General features: G+C 33.0%; 3 protein-coding genes and 1 non-coding gene across 4 annotated transcripts; 2 read left to right on the top strand and 2 right to left on the bottom strand.

The window, feature by feature from the left end:
* The first annotated feature begins 11,069 nt into the window (after positions 1 to 11,069).
* On the top strand, positions 11,070 to 12,437 carry LOC130932978 (60S acidic ribosomal protein P1-1-like). The gene is made up of 4 exons (XM_057862456.1): positions 11,070 to 11,278; positions 11,397 to 11,472; positions 11,818 to 12,036; positions 12,138 to 12,437. The coding sequence occupies exons 2-4, from the start codon at positions 11,404 to 11,406 to the stop codon at positions 12,189 to 12,191; spliced, it is 342 nt and encodes a 113-aa protein (XP_057718439.1). The 5' UTR covers positions 11,070 to 11,278; positions 11,397 to 11,403; the 3' UTR covers positions 12,192 to 12,437.
* Positions 12,438 to 13,265: 828 nt separating this feature from the next.
* On the bottom strand, positions 13,266 to 13,337 carry TRNAC-GCA (transfer RNA cysteine (anticodon GCA)). The gene has a single exon. It is a non-coding gene; the product is annotated as a tRNA-Cys (tRNA).
* Positions 13,338 to 15,561: 2,224 nt separating this feature from the next.
* On the top strand, positions 15,562 to 17,717 carry LOC130933358 (pyruvate dehydrogenase E1 component subunit alpha-3, chloroplastic-like). The gene is made up of 3 exons (XM_057862951.1): positions 15,562 to 15,956; positions 16,219 to 16,999; positions 17,090 to 17,717. Exons 1-3 carry the CDS (start codon positions 15,702 to 15,704, stop codon positions 17,365 to 17,367), a joined length of 1,314 nt encoding a protein of 437 aa, XP_057718934.1. The 5' UTR covers positions 15,562 to 15,701; the 3' UTR covers positions 17,368 to 17,717.
* A 231-nt stretch (positions 17,718 to 17,948) lies between these two features.
* On the bottom strand, positions 17,949 to 21,599 carry LOC130933357 (conserved oligomeric Golgi complex subunit 4). Its single transcript, XM_057862949.1, has 2 exons — positions 19,862 to 21,599; positions 17,949 to 18,920 (listed from the first exon to the last, which is right to left on the bottom strand). The coding sequence occupies exons 1-2, from the start codon at positions 21,524 to 21,526 to the stop codon at positions 18,291 to 18,293; spliced, it is 2,295 nt and encodes a 764-aa protein (XP_057718932.1). The 5' UTR covers positions 21,527 to 21,599; the 3' UTR covers positions 17,949 to 18,290.
* Between the last annotated feature and the right edge of the window lie 1,848 nt (positions 21,600 to 23,447).

The following is a 23,447-nucleotide window of genomic DNA, read 5'->3' as shown; positions in this document are numbered from 1 at the left end:
AATTATATTCATAGAACATTGAAGGGCCGGTTCGGTGAGCAGGGTATATTTTTATGACAATTTTATAAAGAAGATTTTTGTACGAGAAATATTAGATAATTATTAGAATTTATTGTTTTTAATTATTATTTTGTTATCAACTAAATTTTTTTAAAAAATTTTTTTAGTCTAATAATTCAATAACATATTTTTTTATATTTTTAAATATTAATATGACTAATTGATAATAAAAAATAATAAATTTTGATCATTTACTTTTAACTTTTCTCTTTTTGTGTGATAAGAAAAGGAGTATATCTACGGTAAAAAAAAAAGTTAATATTTAAATTGATCTTTAAACTTTTTCTCTTTTTATGTGATAAGAAAAGGAGTATATCTACGGTAAAAAAAAAAGTTAATATTTAAATTGATCTTTAAACTTATATTAGCATTTTAATTGTCTGGACAATTTTAATTTACTAAATTTCATTTTTAACTTGTCATTCGTGACTTAATAATGAGTTTTTGACTTTGTTTTCGTCATAAGATTATTAACGGCATATTGAAATAAGCTGAGGGCTATTACATTAAATTTTTTAAAAACTATTTGATGTGATAACTAATATTTTTTCTCAATTATTTGCTCCTTAGAAAATTTTTAAAATTTTTAAGTGAAATTATTATTTGGATTTTAAACGCTTTATAAAAAAATTGAAATAAAAAAAATTTAATTATCATATTAAATAGCCATTAAGAAGTCTAACGTGATCGTCATCAATCTATTTCAACATTTTATTAGCGATTCTGTGATTAAATTAAAGTCCAATTATAAATACTAAGTTGGAAAACCAAATTTAGAAAATTAAAATTTCGATGACCAGATTAAAGAGCAAGTATAATTTAAAAAATTAATTTAAATATTAACTCATTAAAAATAAAATGATACATTCTTTTAAATAGGTAAATATCTAACTATCTATCAACCCAATACTTATTTCTTTGCCATTTATCTATTCAGCATAGCATGCTCTAATTTTTTATTACATAAAGCAAGCTGTCATGTGTATGTGTACTCCAGCAAAACTAGCTCGCTTTCTATATACCTATATACATGTGAAATAATAAGAAGTAGCTATTATAATTTATGACCACAAATTAGAAGGATTCATGATGGCCAATATAACTATCAACGGCATAATAATGTTAATCGAGAATTCTTGCATGCAGGATTTGCAATTAAAAGCCAAAGTGCAAAACCTCACGGGTTAATTTGCGTTTAATCATCATTTTTTAAACTTTACATGTCATGTGACGGATCCGCTTGTGTGGACAGATAATCTTTCTTTCCTTAATAATTGTTTTCTCTAGCTTATGGTTGCTTGCTCATAATTAACTCAAAAGTTACCCTTAAGTTTTGTGGATTTTTTTTCGTGTAATAATAATTTCTATGGTAAATTAGAAGTCAAGGTTCTATAGTGTTGTCACACTTTAGGTGCAACTTACGTTGGGTGAATCTTTTTTTCCCACAAAGAGGGTATACAATAAATTTAATATTTTTTTTAAATATCTAAATAAAAGAAAAGATCGAAACAAATATTTATCTTAAATTAGAACTGATCATTTGTGGGAGAACATCACTAGACTTAGACTCTGATTAAATTATATGATTGAAATTATTTTTTACTTTATATATATCTAGCCATATAATCCGTCACTTTATTTGCTTCCTTAGCTATTCAATCGATTTGAACATACTAAGATCTTGATAAAAATTTTTGAATTTTGTGAACTAAATCAATAACTTAAGATGTGTACCCACCACCAAAATTATGCAAAAAGTGTAGAACATCCAAATAATCTGTTTCACACAATATTTTTCAAACCGCAGTTCCAGGTTAACACAAATCTCTTTTAAACTGTAAAAAACTCACATCTGATGATGGACCAGGAAAAAAAACTACTAGAACAGTCTAAGATTCAACCCCCATTAGAGTCTCTAATAATATAGCCAAAATCAACCAAACTCAAATCAGGGAATAAACTTGCATCACGACTAACTTTAAAGTTATTATCTACTGGAGGTTTTCAACACTAGTGATTTTTAAAGGTGCTGAAGAAAGAACACAGATGCATATAAAGTCTCAATTCCATGATAGTGCTTCTGATAAGGACAACCACCTTGTGATCCGTCCAAATATTTCCAGCATTGATAACATCATTACACCTATGTTTCCACAACCACTACACTTCGGCCCCAAAAAGAATCTCATTACCGGGCACGACATTTCTAAACCAAGTCTCACTGGAGGTGCCTTCAAATGAGTCAATAAAGTAAGGGTCTAACATTTTTCAAAGATTATAGAATTTAACACAGTTCCATAGGCAATGTTCATTTGTCTCCTGAGTCACATTGCATCTTTGGCACAAATCCGAACAAGCTAAATGCCATCTGAATCGAAAAGCCTCCGTCGGGAGAGCGTTATAAAACCTAAGCCACATAGTGAATTTGATCTTCTTCAAAAGATTTAAATGCCAAAGCTAGATCCAATCACTATTTTCATTCAAATTCATTTTATACTTTAATAACCAACTGTAACATTTTCTTACACTGTACCCTTTTGCCCTTGCTGTCCACTAACTCCACCCCGGATCCAGGTCCACCAAATTTGTGTAGAAAATGCCACAAATAAATTGTTTAACAATAAGAGAAATTATCATAGCAAGCATATCTACCACCCAAGATCCATCACGCTACAAATTAGCCACTACGAACTCTGACTCAAATATGTGAATATAGGAAACAAGATCACAAAGTCTTCCAAACAGGATCAATTCATCATACCACACAGATTGCTGCACATCCCCTACGTTCTACCTAAACCCATTTTTAAGAGCCTCATATGTTTTAAGAATGTTCTTCCAAGAGGCCAATGCATTCTGTCCATGACTACCACCAAAATAATTCGAATTCCGAAGATATTTTTGCATCACAATCTGCACCCACAGTTTGTTTCTATTATTAAAGCAATCCCAAACTAACTTGCCAATAAGCGCTAGACTAGCACAGTATGTATCTCTTACACCCAAATTACCTGCCTTTTTAGGAGTAATAGCTACTTCCCACTTAACCAATGGCAACCCTCTCCCATTATTATCGCCTCTCTATAAGAGCTGTCGCATCAGTGAATCAGTCTTTTCACATGCAAACTTCGAAAGGAGAGTAATTAACCTGCATGTTATAGACCGGAATAAAAGTCATTACCGACTTAACCAAACAAAGTCTTCCTACCTTATTTAGCAGACACCCCATCCAATTAGCAAGCTTGTTTTGAATTTTCTCAATGACTTCTTGAATCGTCCTCCTAGAAGACCTTTCATGTCCAATATTAACCCCTAGGTGCCTTCCCAAGTCCTGACAAAAATGAATACTAGAGACTTCTGAGAGCATCTCTTTCTTTCTCACAGAAATATTCTTTAAACATTGAGCCCTATACTTACTAAGATTCACTCGCAAGCCTGATGCTTTGGAGAATAAGTCTATGCACTTCATAATTTTCTCTAGCTACCTAAGCTTTCGTAGCTTTATAGAATAGTAGTAGATCATCAGCAAACATCAAATGGGATATTTTCGGGCCATATCTAAAAATTAACATCGGTATCCACGAACCTTGAGAAACCCAATGGACAATAAAATAAGCAAGACACTCCATACAAAGCACAAAGAGATAAGGAGACATAGGATTCCCTTGTCTCAAACCCCTTTGGGGATTAAAGCTCTAGAGTTTATCATCGTTCCATAAAATAGACAAAAAAGATGACGTTACACAAGCCATAATAAGACGAATAATAGCCTTCGGAAAGCCAAACCGAATCAAAGAAGCTTAAAAAAATCTCCAGTCCACCCTGTTATACGCCGTCTCCAAATCAATCTTAAAGGCCATGGTCCCTTTCCTAGACTTAGTGTTCTTCATGAAACTTATAATTTCCTCCACAATGATGATGTTATCTATATTACCTCTTTATGGGATAAAACCAACCTGAAGCGAGCCAATGATTTCCGAAAGAAAGGGTCTAACCCTGTTCACCAGCACTTTCGTAACGATTCTGTAAAGAACAATACATAAACTGATGGGGCAAAAATCTCTTAATGAAGTAGGAGCTTCAACTTTAGGAATCAGAACAATGTATGTCTCGAAAATTACAGTATTTAGAATCTCTCTCTTAAAGGCTCTCTTGACTAAACCCCGCACATCATAGCTCAAAGAATTTCAAAACTCCTTATAGAACAGGGCTTGAAAACCATTTGGTCTCGGAGCTTTCAAAGAATTCATGGTTATTACAACTCTTTTTACCTCTTCCAACGCCATCAGTTCAACCAACCTTTGACAGGCCTCATTACTAAGGGAAGGATTGAGGAATTCTCCCAATATTCTCTCTTGTCGAAAAGAGCTTTTGGAAGAAGGAGTTCGTTTCTTTCTCTAGCTCCTGCGGCTTAGTAGCCCAAGTTCTATTTTCCAGAAACAGTCCATAAATCTTGTTCCATTTTCGCCTAATGATCGTTTGCAAGTGAAAAAACTTAGTGTTTCTGTCACCATACCGAATCTATTGCTCTTTTGCTTTCTGATATCACATAAGCTTTTCTTGGAGAAGAATAGTATTTAGCTCATCATGAATACCTTGTTCTTTCACCCTCAACTCTAGATCCTCCATACTCTCAAGAAAAATATGAACATCATTCAATTACCTCTCCAACTCTTTTTTAACAAACACATTACCAAAGGTTTCCTTGTTAAAAATAAGAGCATCCTTCTGCACCTTGATCAAACTTCTAACAACATCAGGGGACCCTTTATTCCAAAATGAATAACATTGCTAAAAATGGATGAGTCATCCAGGCAGCTTGGAATCTAAATGGTCTCAAACCCCTCTTGGCTTTTATAACTGGTGTACATCTGGCAACCAAAGGACAGTGATAAGAATAAAGACGCGCCAAAACCTCATTATAAGCCTTAGGAAACAACAAGCGGCACTCCTGATTAACAATAGCTCTATCTAATTTTTTCACAACCTATAAACCCCCATTAACCTTCCTGTACCAAGTAAAATTTCTTCCAATAGCCCCATATCAAACAAACGGTAGTTTGCCAGATTTTTCGCAAAAACCTCCACCTTAGCCTGACCGAAAGCACCCCTTCTAACCTCACTTTTTGCATTAGAATCTCGTTAAAGTCCCCTAATACAATCCAGGGACCCTGAATCATATTTGAAATCCTAATCAAAATATTCCACAATCCCATTCACCTATGAACATGTGGATTAGCATATATAGCACTAGAATAACTAGAAATACTGCCCACAAAGATTTCAAAATTAATACATTGGCCAGTCATATCTACCATTCTGATAGTCAGCATAGAATTAGAGCATAGCACCCAGATTTATCCACTGTGACCTCTAGCCTCCACAATCCCAAAATCATGATAACCAAGTTTACTCCAAAAGAGTTTCATTCATTGAAAAGGCACACGAGTTTTATAAAAAATAAAAAAGTTTGACTAAATTTACGAACTAACTTTTTGTAATACACCTGGACCATTTTGTTAGAAGCCACTTTAATGTTCCAAGATAAGAAATCCGTATCTAAATGATCCATAAAAATAATTGGGCATAAATGGAACCAACTAACCTCAGCAGTAGACCCTTAGTAAACCGATGAAAGACTAGCAACCTCTCGTGTTCCTTACGTTTCCGGCACAAATGGCTACTTAGGAACGTTCCCCACCACAACAGAAGCCACCGTCGATGTGTTATCCTGCTACTATTTCGGCGTACCGTCATTGTCCTGGTTCCTGGTGAGTTTTACAATGATGCTAGTCTGCGTCTCTTGTGGCCATTCTTAAGTGTGGGGGTAGTTGAAGACCCAGTTGCAGACACACTGTTGAGTCTCCCCCTTGACTTCGATGGAGTTTGGCAAAAAGAAAAAGGCAAGCCGCTACTCAACCCAGCCTTCTCGCGAGTCTCTCTCCCTTCCTTCGGGCCACCTACCCGGCCCAACTGGTGTCCAAAAAGGGGGATGTCAAGCCTTTAGCCACCGTTTGGGCCTCAGCTTTCTAGCCCAATTTTTCTCTACCCCTTCTAATAACTTTGGTCCAACTCCCTTATCTGTCCAATAGCTCCTTCATATCTGCTTTCCCATACAGCGTAGTTGTCTGCATTTTCTCTGCAGAATTTGCTACTACCATGGCATTAATGGATACAATTTCAAAATAAAAAATCTGCTGATTCTAGTTCACCGGACAGTTCCCATGAATAACTGGTCCTGCCTATACATCCACAGCCACCAAAGAAACCATGTGGGTGCTATATTCCCCTGCTATATCCCGAAATAATTACACATTTCACATATCAATGACATACATTCATATTCCACATTATATTCAAAGTCGTTGACAATCACTCGCCGAACAATTGGCAGCCCCAAATTCACTTGTATACAAGCCCTATCAAACTTCTCCTACTCTGCTGACTTGGTTGCAAGATCCACCTTGACAAGTTTGTCTATAGCCGAAGTAATCTGCATCATGGCCTTTTCATAATAATACCATCTGCTCAACCCTGCAATCTATATCCAAACCATTGTGTCCCCAAATGATGCCTCACATGGTTTAAAAATTGGAGTCCATGGCTTAACTGCAATGTAATTCCTTAACATCATCCATGGACTCCCTAATAACACTTTCTCCTTGTCCTCCTTGAGATCAAATTTGACTTAAGAAGTTATTGAAACTAACATCCAAGACTTCATAGCCTCCTTTAAGCCTCCATACACCTTTCAGTTTATGCACCAAGGCCATATAATGAAATGCTTCTCAAGGACCTTAATCACGAATCACGATCATAGTTGTCAGAATCGAACCAGTGATCGAACCGGTCAGACTATTGGGTCACTGAATTATTAGTTCAACTGGTGGGTCATTGGTTGAACCGATTGATCCGGTCCTATATATATAAAAAAATAAAAATAGTAAAAAATTTAAAATACATATTTTCACTAATATTTTAAGAATATCTAACTATTCTGAAATAATATGGAACAGGAAAAATAAGTATTTTGTTAATTTTACTCTATCATAAATATTTTTATTTTGTTTTTATATTAAAATAATTATTATTTTCAAATTTTAATAATTTATTAATTAGTTTATATCTATTATACTATTATATACTACAAGTATTTATTAAAAAATAATATTAATAGATATTATATAATTATGACAAAAAATAAGTGACTATCTAATTATTATTAAATAAAAATATAATTAATTTAAGAATGAGTGAGTTTATAACTAAAACTAAAATAAATAAAATAGAAGTAAACTATTTGATGAAAGATATCTATATGTATTATAATTTGCAATATGTTAGACAGAAGCTTCACAATTCAGTGGCGACGAGGGATGTCTTTTTCACGAAAGACAGAAGGCAATACGTGTATCCACATAGAGATCAACCTTTGCTGTCAACTTATTAACCAATGTATATCTGATCTAAATTGAGAAACCTCTTACAACTCTTTATATGCCATAAAATTTTTCTCTAAAAATTAGGCTCATATACATTTATGTGTATAGAGGTAAAGGAATAAAACACTTGTGTGTTGTTGTAGTCTTTTTTTTCTACTCTTGACATACATATATATAGTATGAGATTTGTTACTAATTTTAAATTTGAATCTCAATTCAAATTCAAATCATATCTTACTATTTTAAACTTGAATCTTTCAAATTCATGAATCATATCATAACTCAATTTGAAACTGAAACAGAATCAGTTAAGATCTCATCCAAATTCATAAATAAAATAACCAATTATTCTCAATCTCATTTAATATTCTCAATTATCATACTATTATTATATTCTTGGTGCTAGCAAAGAATACAATTATATTCCATCTGAATTAATATAATTATTTATTTGATCAAATCAAAATAATAATTAAATAATTTTATAGCAAATATTAGAACACTTGTTAGTGTGTGACCCCATAGGTTCAATATTAAGCAGGTAGTAAATTAGTCATACTAAATTTACTAATCAAGGTTGGCGTCTAGCAACACTCCTTAACGACCCGATAGTATGAAGTAATATATTTTTATTAAGAACCCGAGAAGAACAAAGTATAGTTCCTTCCATCTTTCCAACTCTTAGTTAACCCTTAGAGTATGGTTTAATTGTAAAACTCTAATTTGTTACCATTATTATAATGAACTGTGAATGACTTAGGAAACTCATTTTTTCATTCATTCAATCCCCTTGATCAATGTTTTATTCATCTCAGTCATTATAATCATAGAGCTCAAATTCTTTACCGAGCGTTGACGAATTTCTTATTGACGAATCATTAATTCTACAAGTATTTAAATCATACCCAATATCCATTCAACTAGCACCCTTTGATATTAGGTGTTCGGAATCAAAGTATAATAAATACATTTTCAATTACTATGATAGTCGCAAGTTAAACGAACTCTATTACTATGTTCATTTTGAGAATATTCTATTGATAAATATGCGGTAATTATAACCATTAGAAATTCTCAAAGTGAGTCTGTTTAATGGTCATAAATAAATGAGATTTATTAATCTTCATCCAATGAAGACTATTTTATATATATATATATATATATATATATATATATATATATATATATATATATATATTTTCAGATTATTAATATCCCTTTTTAATAATTCTATGACCAAAAATAATTTAGATTAAATTATAAAAGATTCATCTCTCAATATTATGATCACTATTACAATGATAGATCTCTAAATTTAATCAAAGACCTTATTATATTAATATTTTAATATAATAACAATAACAAATTATTTGACACATAATTAATTAAATTATTATCATACTATTTATTCCCAACATTTTATCTTTGGACACTTCATCCGACCCTCACCACTTACTCTTCCCTCGTTCATTTCAATTAGAGTACTTCAGAAGTAACTAATCTTAATCAATAAATTGTTATACTTATAATAAGTTTAATATATTTTAATATTTAAAATATTTTTAGAATATCGTAAATAAATTAATTTCATCTTTAAAATTTTGATATGTTAATTTAGTTTTCAAAAATGTGTTAAATTTAATCCTTTTATTAACTCCTTATCATTGTTATTAGTTTAAATAAATTAAAGATATATCATTTTTAAGTATTAACTAATTTGACACGTGGTAATAAATTAACTTTACTATACTACCAATATGATTGATAAAACTTCTGAAGATTATTTTAAGCATTGATTTATATTATTGATTATTTGAGCATGATCAGTATTAGGGAAAAAGAAAAAGGTTCCAGGGTCGCTAATTATTTTTAATATTAATTTTTTTTTTGTATAACCCTCAGTTATTAAATTGTGTGGTCATAATTTTAAAAGATACTACATAATTTAATAACTGAGTTTAATATCAAAGTTTTATCCATATTTAAAAAAATAAACGTCTAGGGTTTTGTTAATTTAATATTATCGGAGTCTGAAATTTCATGAATTGCTCCTAATTGAGGCATGTGCAGAGGAAGGTCTATAATTATATATGTTCCAAAATCTACAAAATGAGTTGTGCACTGTAGTTTTATCGTTTTCTAGGCCGACACGTTGGATACCGAATGTATACAAAGGTTTCAGTTTGTATGCTCTCCTTAGATTGTGCATGGTTTGCTCGCTGACTTGTTCATAAACATGACCTCATGTACACATGGTTCCCACAATATGCTATGCATAGTATTCTTAATCTCTTTCAAATTTATGACTTTGCTTTGCTTAGTAAAGTTCACAAATTCTTCTTTGAAGTTTTTTTTGGTAGCAATAGACTAACTTACTGTAATTCTTTGTTGATTTCAAGCTGACAAGCTGTGATATAAAAAATACTAAAAAACTAACAAAATTTATTATTTTTAATTAATATTTTTAATTATTAATTTAATTTCTTTTATTTAGTAATCTAATAATATATTTTTAACTTACACTTGTTAATTGATGAAAAAAAACAATAAATTTTGGTGATATTCTAATATTCATCTAGATATATCATATACTTATACAGAATAATTTTAATATATTGTTAAAATGGTTAATTAATTTATTCATTCATTAGAATCTTTTTAATTTCTTTTTTTTTCAAGTATAATTTTTCAACATATAATTTTTAAGTGAAAAGAAAAACACAAAAAAATATATTAGAGAGCCAATATTTTTATCAAGAAAAATACTAGAAGGTCATCAAATTTTTTATTTTTAGACATCACTTAGCTATCAATTTAATTCTTTTAGTATAGTAATTCAATAATATATTTTATCTCATATTTTTAAACATTAATTACTAATCTGATGGTCAAAAATAATAAATTCTAATGACTTTTTAATATTTTTCAAAAATATTAGTCAACACTTTAGATTAACACTTTATTTGTATATTATTAAAATAAAAAATTTAGTATTAATGAATTATTGATAAAAAATAATAAATTTTATTAATATTATAATATTACTAAAAAAAGTACTACATGACAACAACTTATACTTAACAATACCACTTAAAAGTTAAAATAAAAATTAATAGGTTCCGTGTAGTACATCAAACTAGTACTTGCAAAATTTGGTAGAAGCTAAAAAGTAAAATTTGAATGATTTGCTTTTTTTGTTGTTGATGGATTGGACAACCAACCTATCTTAGGTACATAACACATTTAAATACACCTCACACATTTATCAAATTTTCTCCTCATTTGCCCTCTTTAAGATTTTTTTTTTTATCCAAACGGTATTTTTCAATCTGATAGATTAGGGACTAATCCGTCGCAGATCTGAACTCCATTTAAGTGTACTCTCTGGGATTTGAACCCTATGCTTTTGAGGTAGGGAGGAGGAGATATGCGGGTTAAGGCTCATTGCCAAATGGTTTGCTCAAAATCTAGAGCCTTGTTTTTTTTTTTTGGTCGATTGAGCCTTGTCTTTTTGGATATCAACATATAGTGACTTAAGTCTCTGATATTTTTGGCCCAATTGTGGTGGGCTGTCCTAGAAAAACGAAATGTGGGAAATCTGAAATGGGCCTAAACTGCAAAAGGCCCATATAATGCATAAACGATTGGTGGTTGCTGTTGTAGCATTTAATAAACCCTCGAAACCCTAGAATCGCATTGCAGTTGCGGCGCGCATCAAATTTTCGTTGCAGAGAAACCACTCTTCACTCTACCTTCTCCAATTTCCTTTTATCCGGGTAAGTTTTTTTCCAATCCCATACATCGAAACCATTTCTATTTTCATTTTTGTTCCGAAGGTCTTGTTTTGTTTTCGGAATATAATCTTTATTTTTGTTTCCTTCTTTGCTTCTGTAGTGTGAAAATGTCGATTGCAGAGGCTGCTTGCAGTTACGCCGTTATGATCCTTCACGACGACAAACTCCCTGTCACTGTATCCTTCCTCATCCTTTAATTTAGGGCTACCTGTGCTTGTGTTCTAGTAATTGATTGATCTAGGGTTATATTTTCTTCTTTTGGCATATATTGGATCAATTGAAGTACTTTGTCGTTGGGATTCATAATGAACATCTTGTTTTTCTGATTGAAATAGGGTATTATTTATTTAGTTATATTACGTTATAGGATGTGGTATAATCTGATTTTTGTTTTATCAGTTGATTAATTGATACTTGATGGAATTGATTTGGAGTAAATTTAAGTTTTGGGTAAGTTAGATTGGTAGGTATGATTATGAATTCGTTCAAGGATGATGTGTATCTCCTTAATCTGTTGTTAGGCTGAAAATATCTCGTCCTTGTTGAAAAGTGCCAAGGTATCAGTTGAGTCATACTGGCCCAGCTTATTTGCTAAACTCGCTGAGAAGAGAAATGTTGAGGATTTGATAGCCAGCGGTGGAGGAGGTGGGGCTCCAGTTGCTGTTGCAGCCGCCCCTGTTGCCGCTGCCGGTGGTGGTGGTGGTGCAGCAGCAGCTCCTGCAGCTGAGGAGAAGAAGAAGGTAATTCATTATTTGTGGTGGTGGTGGCGGTGGCGGTGTTGTTCTATGTACTATATAGCTTATGGTTTTCTAATGTGTTATTGTTTCTTGCAATTTTACAGGAAGAACCCCAAGAAGAGAGTGATGATGATATGGGATTCAGCTTATTCGACTAGAGGCTCTGTCCGGTCAATTTTTGTGCTATCTAGGGTTTATTATTCTTATGGATATTGTAGTTTTTCCATTTTGGGTTGGTTATATTTATATACATTGGCGACTCCTTATGAGTTTTAGTGCTATGAAGTATGTACTTTGGAAAATATGGGTGTGACCATTTTGAGATTTCACAGTAGAAATGTTTGCGTTTATGGTTTATATCTTTGACATGAATGTGATCAGAGTTCAGACCCATTTTATGTTAACATGGCTGCATAACCTAAATCAATAATTCGCAGTTCCCCGCAAGCTGTTATTTTATCTGCTTGATTGCTTCGTTTGCAAAAGTGTGGATCAAAATGTCCTGAAGTTAGTATTGTGGGTAGATGTTTAAGTGTTAACTACTTATTTCATAGAGCGCTAAAATTATCAAACAAATCACGAGTTTTGGGATTTGTATTCGATATTTCCACGTAGCTAAGATTTGGTTTATTGATTTTACATGCTCAATAAGTATGGTGTATCTGGAATTATGTTCAATTAACAATCAAGCTATGCCTCTTGCGTGCAGCAGCTCTGAGTAGCCGTGCAATATTACAAAGTCTTTAGCTGTTGATTGCATAAGCCATATGCCAACTACTGTAAAATGCTAGACTCGAAAGGATGTGCCGAGTTTTCCATTATTTAAGATGATTTATTTTTATAATTGAATCGTAAGTAAGAACTTGTTTGGGTATCCATTTCGTCTCCTAAATATGAAATATTGGATTCTCAGTGCAAGTTTTCTCATCCCAATTTCATGCTTGATTTTCTCTGCCTGAACTACCTCCAACTTAAAAAGTCCGCAAGGCGATTTGTTTTCAGTGTGTTCATACACCATCTCTAGAAGATTATATTCCTTGTATATGGAGTTTGTATCGATACTCTTAATAATCGACGATGAGCTTCTTCACGTGAAATGAATATAAATTCTGCATTCTGCTCCATTTTAACTTGAAAAGTCCTCATTGTTATACACTTGTGCATATGCTGATAATTGCTTCCTACCAAAAGAATTACTAGTTAAAAATTAATAAATAGAAAGAGGAATAAAAAGGGCCCAACCGGGTTCGAACCGGTGACCTCTTGATCTGCAGTCAAATGCTCTACCACTGAGCTATGGACCCTTATATGATATTATAGTTTTTACAATAAAATTTAATAGTTACGGCAAGTTTGCCAGAATAATAAAACAAAGAGTTAGCCACCAAAAACGCTCTTGAATTATTCAGACGCTGATAAAAATGTATTCGAATTTTACTATCGACAAAAATTTCTTTAAATAATTTAAAAACGCGACAAAAATGTCCAATAGTAAATATATATTTTCAAAAAATGTTTTAGAGATTTACTTTTGATTTGATTTTTTGCAAGCATAATTTTAAAAAAATGAGATATTATTATTTTTATAATTTGGTAATTTTTTTTTAAAATGTATATTTTTTATGATTTTTTAAAAGTATTAGTAGTTGTTAACAAAAAAATTACAAAAATATATATACTGCACGAAAAATTACTAAATTTTAAGGATAATAATATCTCTTTTTTAATCATGTTTGCAAAAAATTGTATCAAAATTCAATCTTTAATTTATTTTTTGAGAAATACATATTTAATGTTAGATAATATTGCAAAAAAACTAACATTAAATATGTATTTCTCAAAAAATACATTAGAAATTGAATTTTTATGTGATTTTTTGCAAGCATAATTAAAAAATAAGATATTATTATTCTTAAAATTTGGTGATTTTTTGTTAAGTATATTGTTTTGTGATTTTTTTAAAAGTATTATTGGTTGTTAACAAAAAAATATAAAAAAATATATACTTAATAAAAAATCACCAAATTTTAAATATAATAATATCTTATTTTTATAATCATACTTATAAAAAATTATATCAAAATTCAATCTATAAGATATTTTTTAAAAGTATATATTTATTGTTAGATATTTTTGTTATGTTTTTAAATTATTTGAAGATATTTTTATCAATAGTAAAATTTAAATATATTTTTGTCATTGTTTAAATAATTCGAGAACATTTTTTATGGTTAACCTAAAACAAAACAAGTCCTATCAGAATCCCAAAAACCTTTGCTTTTGGATTAACAAGTCCAAGGATTAATATTTTATAATCAATAATTGTATTTTATTTTTAATAATTTTTTGGATAAACAGTAACTTCCTCTAAAGTTGATGTATAGGATGCAGATTATTTTCTCTCCCATATGCACGTACTGATTTACACTAGGCTTCTAAGTTCTGTGTTAATGCTACAAATATAACTATTTTAGCTTTTAGTTTAATATTAATGATTTTAACATATAAAATGTAAAGTTGGAATATATTATTTTGATAATTGAGGATTTCATCTCATGATTAACTAACATTTTTAGGTATAGTGTGCATTAGTCACTCAAATTTTGAACATTAAGGAATATATTATTGTCTTTATTAATCTCATACATAACTCATATTTATTTTATATAAAGCAAACTAAATAATAAAGATGCGGACAAATATCGATATATCATGGGTATACAAGTTCATGGAGTATGGTATGTAAGAGAATTCCATTTTTGAAAATGAACTTAATTTTTTATTGCATGGCCAAAATTAAAATTTATATCTAGCACAACAATAATTCACAGTGAAGTTATTATAGCTAATTTTTGTACAATTACATTTATATTAGTTTATTATCTAACATTTTCAATTTTTTTCTACATTAAATTAATCTTGACACTATAATTTCAAGGCCTTTAAATAGATAAATACAATTCTTGGATTCAAACAACAAAATTTTTTCTTTGAATTTTAAATAATGCTGAATATTCAAATTACACTCAGATAGCATATTTAAACATACCAGATTAACAGTTTTCATGAAGTTTTCAATACGTATAGGACAAAAAAATTTGTATTATTGAGCTGCCATAATTAATCATTTGCTTTATATTATATAATAAAAAATTATATTTGATTATACATTCTTTTCTAAATTATAATCAATCTTTATTATTTGAATCTACGGTTAAATTTCTAATATATAATGAATAAAAAAAAATCTATAAATAAAAGTTTAGGCCATACATTTTTTTTTTTCACCGTACGCGCGGGTCCACTTGCTAGTTTTAATGATTAATGATTATATAAGAATAGTATTATTAGGTAAATACAGTAATTGTAGGAAAAGTTGGTTGAGTTTTGGTGGCTTGCATGTCGCATGTGGAATGTGGCTTCTTTCCCTCTCCCTGTGTATGAAATGAGAGAGTTAAGTGAAGGTGATTTGTTCATCATTCATTGATAAATAGTAAATACTTAAATAGATAGATAGGTGAAGGCCCTGATTATTGTCTTATTCCCTTGTATCCTCCGCCCCTACTCCTTTCTTTTCTGATTGAATTACATTAACATAATAAGCCAATTAATAATAACAATAATAAAACGTAATACACATTTTTCTCTCTTCATTGGAAGTTACGATAATGTCTTTCTCAGCAACCAACTTTGCTCAACCTCGTCCTGTCCCTGTCGGAATCAGATCCAATGAGAAGTCATTGTCTTCGGATCCCTTCAGATTCAGATTCAGAGGTTCTCCATCTTTCCTTGGATCTCCACACAGCCTTCGTTTCAATCCTACCCCTCCCCTTAAGCTTGCTATTCCTCACTGCCGCCGATCCACTGCTGCCGCTGTCACCGATGTTTCCAACGGCAAAATGGTCAAATCCAGCGCCAATACGGTACTCCCTTTTCCCTCGTTTTCTCTCCCTTTCCAGCATTGCATCAATTCTGCGTGATGGGCTTCTGAAAAACAGAATGGACAAAACTTTTCGATGCTTAATTCTCTTTTTTATTTGTGCTCTTTCAATCGTGTAGAGATACTCCATAACATGATGATATGGATTTTGGGGATTGATTAAACGTTAAGAAGAGCTCATTTCTTGCAGATTCTAGAAATAGCTATTTGAGATTGTTGTTTAGTTATTTGGATTTGTGTTGCAGCTCATTACCAAAGAGGAAGGCTTGGAGCTCTATGAAGACATGATATTAGGCAGATTCTTTGAGGACATGTGTGCACAGATGTACTATAGAGGCAAAATGTTCGGTTTTGTTCACTTGTACAATGGCCAAGAAGCTGTGTCAACTGGGTTCATCAAGCTTCTAAAGAAGGAAGACACTGTAGTGAGCACCTACAGGGACCATGTTCATGCGCTGAGTAAGGGCGTACCAGCACGTGCCGTCATGAGTGAGCTCTTTGGAAAGGCCACAGGGTGCTGCAGAGGACAGGGTGGCTCAATGCACATGTTCTCAAAGGAGCATAATTTGATTGGTGGGTTTGCTTTCATTGGTGAAGGTATTCCTGTGGCAACTGGAGCAGCATTCTCCAGCAAGTACAGGAGGGAGGTGCTCAAAGAGGCAAGTGCTGATCACGTGACACTGGCGTTCTTTGGCGATGGAACTTGTAACAATGGACAGTTCTATGAATGCCTTAACATGGCAGCTTTGTGGAAATTGCCAATTATTTTTGTTGTGGAGAATAATTTGTGGGCTATTGGGATGTCACATCTGAGGGCAACTTCAGATCCTGAGATATGGAAGAAAGGACCAGCATTTGGAATGGCAGGGGTTCATGTAGATGGAATGGATGTTTTGAAGGTTAGGGAAGTCGCAAAGGAGGCAATTGAAAGAGCCAGAAGAGGAGATGGACCAACTTTGGTGGAATGTGAGACCTATAGATTTAGAGGTCACTCATTGGCTGATCCTGATGAGCTTCGTGATCCTGGTAAGCAATTCCATTATGTATTTCTGATGGTATCTTAGTAACATTCACTTTTGAACCCATGTTTATCATGATATGTTTATGCTTTGGCAGCTGAGAAGGCACGCTATGCTGCTAGGGATCCGATATCTGCATTGAAAAAATACATGATTGAGAACAAATTAGCAAATGAACAAGAATTGAAGAGCATAGAGAAAAAGATTGATGAGGTCCTTGATGATGCTGTTGAGTTTTCAGATGAGAGCCCCCTTCCACCCCGCAGCCAGCTTCTAGAGAATGTTTTCGCTGATCCAAAAGGTTTTGGAATTGGCCCTGATGGCAAGTACAGATGTGAGGACCCAAAATTCACCCAGGGGACTGCTCATGTCTAATTTTTTTTTTAAACTATTTTTTTATCCTGACATCTATCTGCTTGTGATTTTTTGTTTTGGACGCATATTCCTCTAATTCATACACTTAATAGAGGTCAAATTAATACTCAAACGTTGCTCACAGAATGTATTACCTTCTAAGCAGGATTTGTTGTTTAGATCAGAACTTCCCCCTTTGTGAAACTGGTGTGAAAGCTTGATTGTGCTGCTTTTTTTGCAGATTTCTCAGACTTTTACTACTTGTAACATTTTAAATCCCTGCTTCTTGCTTTATGTTCTAGTGACTTGTGAGTATTGCAAAAGACTCTGCCACTGATCAGTATAAAATAAGCATTATATGTACATGGGCACCAGCAGCCTCTATCAAAGGAAAGGTTAAGAAAATCATGCTTAAAACTCATTAAGTTTCGTATTACCAATCTCCTGTGTCTGCAATTTTAAATATATGTTGAGATTTCGTGGAAAGTGGAAATAGTCAATAATTGTAGTACTACTATTCTTGACGCGACAGAATCACCAGAACAAAATAATAGCAAATTATACAAAGATTGGCAACACAGGTACAAGTACACTAACATGGGTTATAAGCATGGGAAGTTATCCAACAGATTTCCTTCTCGAAAATTGATTTACAAAAGATAGAACATATTTAATCTCAAAATTGGACGGTAAGCAATGAAGAATAATGACCTTTTGTACAACATGCTCTGCATACAAAGACTGATTATACTTGCACTCTTTCGGTCTTTCCCTTATGAAGCCAACAACAACGTAATGCAAGCAACATAAAATAACTGAGAGCCAGCCCAAACAGTAAAAATTAACAACAATAAGGATGAATATATAATACTTATCTGGAAGATTTTTCTTTTAATAAAATAATTAAAGGAAAGAAGAATGTGCAGAGACCATATAGATTGGTATCACAACTTAAGAGCAGCTATGGCTTCTGGCTTGAAATCAACCCGTAGACCCAACACACGCCTAACCTCTGCTGGAGTTAATCTCCAAGTCATAGGTCCCGAGTTCTCACCCCAGAAATCTAAGATCTCAGAAACCTTTTCTAAATTTAGAATGGTTGCCATTTGTGTAAGACGGGCAAACTTGTCTCTAACAGTTCTCTGTGTCATGACGCTGAAATGGCTTACAAGAGCTCTAGCATCTCTGTCAAGCTGAAGGCCACCAAGCTGACTAAATCTCTTCTGCATCATAATGACTTCAAGCCTTTTCACAATGAAGTCGATAACCAAATGAACAAAAGTGTCATAATTGTTAACAGTCATCAATGGCTGCATCCATGCCACATTTGTCTCCACAGCATGGAGAAGTCTTTGAACCCAAGGGTCATTCACCTCATTATCGGCATACTCTGCCTCTGAAAGCTCATAGCTGATTGTTCCTACACTGTCTAATACGGGTCGTATTCGTGGCGTAATGGTTGCAACAAGTTGCTCAATACCGGCATTCAGAGCTTGCTTGAAAGCATTGCTGCTATCTGCCAACTCAGACAAACAAGATTTCACCTTTTCTCGGTCAGCTGGCGCAGGAAAAACCTACAAAAAGTAATTCAGTCAGTTAATGCTAAAATTATACAGTGATCATATTATTATATTGGGCAAAGCAATACTACACATGAGAGCCATTTTGATACTATTACAGATTATGGCTCCATATACCAGATATTAAAGACCAATTGGAAAAATAATAATGTAACTCTGTTCGATCTATAAAGTTCCTTCATCTGAAAGGGGCAGTCTTGTGGAAGCTAGAGAGATATGTGTCACATTTAATTAGCAGAATTGCCGTCCAATGTATGGTAAAAATGATACTTCCCATCAAGAATCAGATATCACATCAGTCTCTATAAGTACCAAAGAAACACAGTTCGAACTACACAGAACAAACAGAACAGAAGGAAACTGGGAGAATTTTATTGTTAGATAAATCATAGTTCTACGGGGTCCTCACTGTCAAAAGAATGTGAAACAAGATTCTCAAAAGAACATGGGCACCAAAAATATAAGTTATAGGCCTTTAACTGAAAATAATCCAGAATACAATTTCCAAAGCACACTAAGAGCAATTCTTTAATAAATTATCTACTAATTCAAATAACCTGCCTGTATTAGCTACGCCAGCCTGAAGTTGATTAAAAAAAATTGACCATATATATTTCACCCCACTCTGGGAATAGTATAGTTCAATATTGATGCTGTTCTATATCCATCCAAGATTAATTTCTTAATATTAGTCGAAGCAATAATTTTGATCATATGTGCTACTGTGCACAGCTAGAAACAACTGCTCTATTGGTTTTCATCATGATTGTTTTTGTAATTCATAAGAATCAAATTCTTGTATGACTAATCCCTAGAATATCAAATTGCCTTCCTCTGTAAAATAGAGCACAACCATGGATAAACCTGGATGTACCAAGCAAATTTACTGCTCTGATGAAATATAAACTATAAGGTACTTAAAATATTGCAATTACCTCAGCACATTGTTCCTCAATTTCGTGCTTGAGCTTCAAAACATATTCACTGCTAACATCCATATTATTTAAAGACGTTGCAATTTCTGTCCCAGTCTTCTGCACACCAACGCCACCAAAGAACAACTTTGCACCAAGGTTCGGCTCTCTTGTTTTCTGTTGCAAGGCTTCCTGATATTCATTGCTCAACAAACTACTGGCCCCACTCAAAACCGCCACAACAGAACTGATATTAGCAGTGGATATTGCCCTTCTTAAGCAACTTTGCAACACATAAAACACATCGTCTACCATAGAAGTGGTAAGGCTGTCAGGTACATGTTCATCGATCCTGATAGCCTTCCTGACATTTTCCACCATGAAGAATCCCTCCAGAATCACATAAAACCCAGTTAGATCCTGAGCCACTTTGCTGAAACTACCACTCCTGAAAGCCTTGGTTGCACGCGGGACCAATTCAGGATCAACAGAAGTAAGTCCTTTGATCTTGGAAATCATGAACTCGGTGTAATCCTCACCCAACTGCATCAGCGAGAGGATCTCTTCCAAGTACAATTCAATCTCTCGCGGGTCCGGTCCCTCAGGGCTTCCTCCAACAGCTAGCAAATTGTTGTTCTGAGCATTGATCTCAGTGGACAACTTAGCCAACTTCCTATACTCCATATACTTTTTCAAGATCACAGAACCCCTCGAATCACACTCCTCCTGGAGCTCACAGATCGCATACACAATCCCATCCTCTCCACACAGACTACTCAAGATCTCACTGTTCTCTTCAATTGCCAACACAATGTCCTTAAACAAATTAGTCAAACACCCAACGAAGTTAACAGGGCTCTGATTCATACCAGCATTGATGCCACCGGCACTATTCTGCTCCATCAACTCCACCAACTGCTCAAATTCCAGCCTCGAGCGCATCGCAATCACCTTCTTCAAGTACCCAACGTAAACCTGCAAACCCTCCTCCTCCAAACCCAGCGGCGTATACAACCGAATGAACCTCAGAATGGAAGGGTGGTCACGCTGGTCCACAGCGGCGGAGAGCTTCTTCCGGACGATCCCTTCGAGCTGCTTCTTGGCGCCCATCAAGCGCTCCCTCTGATCGGAGGCGGAATCCTTGTACTGAGAGTCGATCTGGAGGAACGTCTGCACGTACTTTGCAGCAGCCTCATAGTCCTCGTTTTCGAGAGCGCGGTGGACACCGTCGAGGCAGTTGGCCCTCTCTACGATGGCGTCGATACGGAGGAGCGTGGAGCGGACTCGCGACTGTGCGATGTCGAGCTCCCGGACCTTACGGCTGACGTTATCGGCGAGGTCGCAAGTGGAGGAGACGTTAGAGAGCATGTGGTCTGAATCACACTTGACAATATCGAGAACCTCAGATGAGCGCTGGAGGTGGAGGAGGTGGCGGTCGAGGTCGCCGCGCTGGGAGAGGAGGTCGTCGAGCTGGACGTCAAGGGCCCTCTGGTGGGCGATGCACTCATGCAGCAGCCGCGTCATGGCCCCCACGTCCGTCAGCGAGCGCACGTACTCCACCGCCTCTATCGTCCCGAAGTCCACCGATGATGATATGGCGTGGGTGGCGCTGCCGGGGGATGATAGAGTGCCATTTTCCTGATCCAATATTGAACCGTTCCCGTTGGAGTGAGGAGTTGCCCCCATTCTTCTCTCTCTCTCTCTCTCTCTCTTCTCAGATCTCCCTACTCATCACAACCAATTCTCCAACAGGATGAAGAAACAAGTTTTCTTTTTTTGTTTTTTTGTTTTAATTCAAGAAACGAGGGAAAAAAATGTTCTGGAGCGCCGACCCGTTTTGATGGGCCGGGTTTAGGTTAACCCAAATTGTGTTACTATTGGATGATCACGGACAGAATTGGTTCAGATTACAAAAAACAATGAACTAATACAATTAAATTTGGGTTAGATTTTTTTGGTCACTGAAAGAAAAACAAAATAAACAAAATAAAAAACTGCTTAAATAGAGCAAAAGTCTCATTTAAGACTATTTTTAAACTCCTCCTAAAGTGAAAGAAATTTCATATGAGAAAGTTGTAACTTCATCGCTATCTTTGCCGATAGATGTTACAATACTCCTCTAATGTTTGGAGTTTTGAAACTCCTTTACAATATTAATATTGTAATGTGTGTTGGCACAATATTCTAACAGGTATTCTATTAATAGAGTTTTTATTATATATTGATAACATCGTTAAATAATTAATACCAACAAATTATATTTTTTAAAAAAGTTAACATTTAAAAAATTAACACTAACTTAAAATTATACTTTTAAATAAAAATTATAAAATAATCATAAAATATTAATCTTCCATCTTTATTTATTAAGCAACGTTTTTTTAATTAATGTTTTATTAGTGTTAATTTTTTTACTAAAATAAAATAAAAAATTATTATTTCCCATAACAATTTTTTTATTTTTATCTTTTAAGATTTATTTTGTTTTAGAATTTTATAAACTCATTACAATACGATCTAAATTGTACTGGTATATTTTTATTTTTATTTAATTTAATTTTATTCACATAATTTAAAATTTAAAATTATAAAATTTTTAAATTAAAGTTTAAATAAATATAATTAATTAATAACTTAATTTAATTTAATAAAAATAAACGTATTCGTATTATTATACTTATATGATTAATTATATTTATTCAATTTAAAAAAATAATTATTTAAAATCGTTAATTATAAATTAAAAAATTAATATACTCATATTATTTTTAATACGATTATGTTTACAATACTCTTTTATAGTTTGGTTAATTAACAATGTATAAAATTTTTAATTATTTAATGAACCAATATTCCATATATTTTTATTTTTAAATTAGTTCTCTGTAGCTGAAATTTCTATTATTTTCTTTATATTTGTTTTACCTCTTCTGCTTTAAATTAAAAAATTCTTTATATTTATTTTACCTGATAGCTCTCTTTTCCAAATCTCACTTCTAACCAAATTCATCACGGTCGTTCACCACCATCGCCGGTGTCTCGTTCAACGTTATATCTCCTTCATAATTTCTATTGTCGCGTCACCATCTCGGAGCCACTTCGTCTCACTGGCTTAGTTAAATTTAATTTTAGATTTTTATAGTTAAAACTAAATTTAAAAATAATTTTAAAAAAGTAATCACAAATTAAAAAAGAAAAATAGTGTTACATTATCATCAGATTTATAACTAGAGTTGTTTCTTCTGATGTTTAATTCATGAAGTTAGGGTGTAAATATGTTTTTGTGACTAAATCCGGACCGATCATATCATTTTGCATTGATTTGAATATCGAATTAGAATTAAATTTCTAAAAAAATAAGAAAAGGAAAAAAATTTTGCAACGAAGAAAAATAAGAATAAAAAAATGTAAATGATGGTTAAAGTTTGATTAAGGTTAAGTAAAAGTTATATAAATTGTATTTTTTTATTTTTTTATTATATAAGATAATTAGCTCAAATCGAGTCCCAAACTCTAAAAAAAATATTATGTGAAGTTTAAAATTTTTTATTTTTTCAATAAAATTAGTGGTGATTTCTAGATTTTTTTTAAAAAATATTTTTGTCTC

The sequence above is a fragment of the Arachis stenosperma genome, chromosome 6, assembly GCF_014773155.1.
Source record: "Arachis stenosperma cultivar V10309 chromosome 6, arast.V10309.gnm1.PFL2, whole genome shotgun sequence".
Classification (NCBI taxonomy): Eukaryota; Viridiplantae; Streptophyta; class Magnoliopsida; order Fabales; family Fabaceae; genus Arachis; species Arachis stenosperma.
The sequence above is the reverse complement of the archived record's forward strand: the minus strand, read 5'-3'. Positions and strand labels throughout refer to the sequence as shown.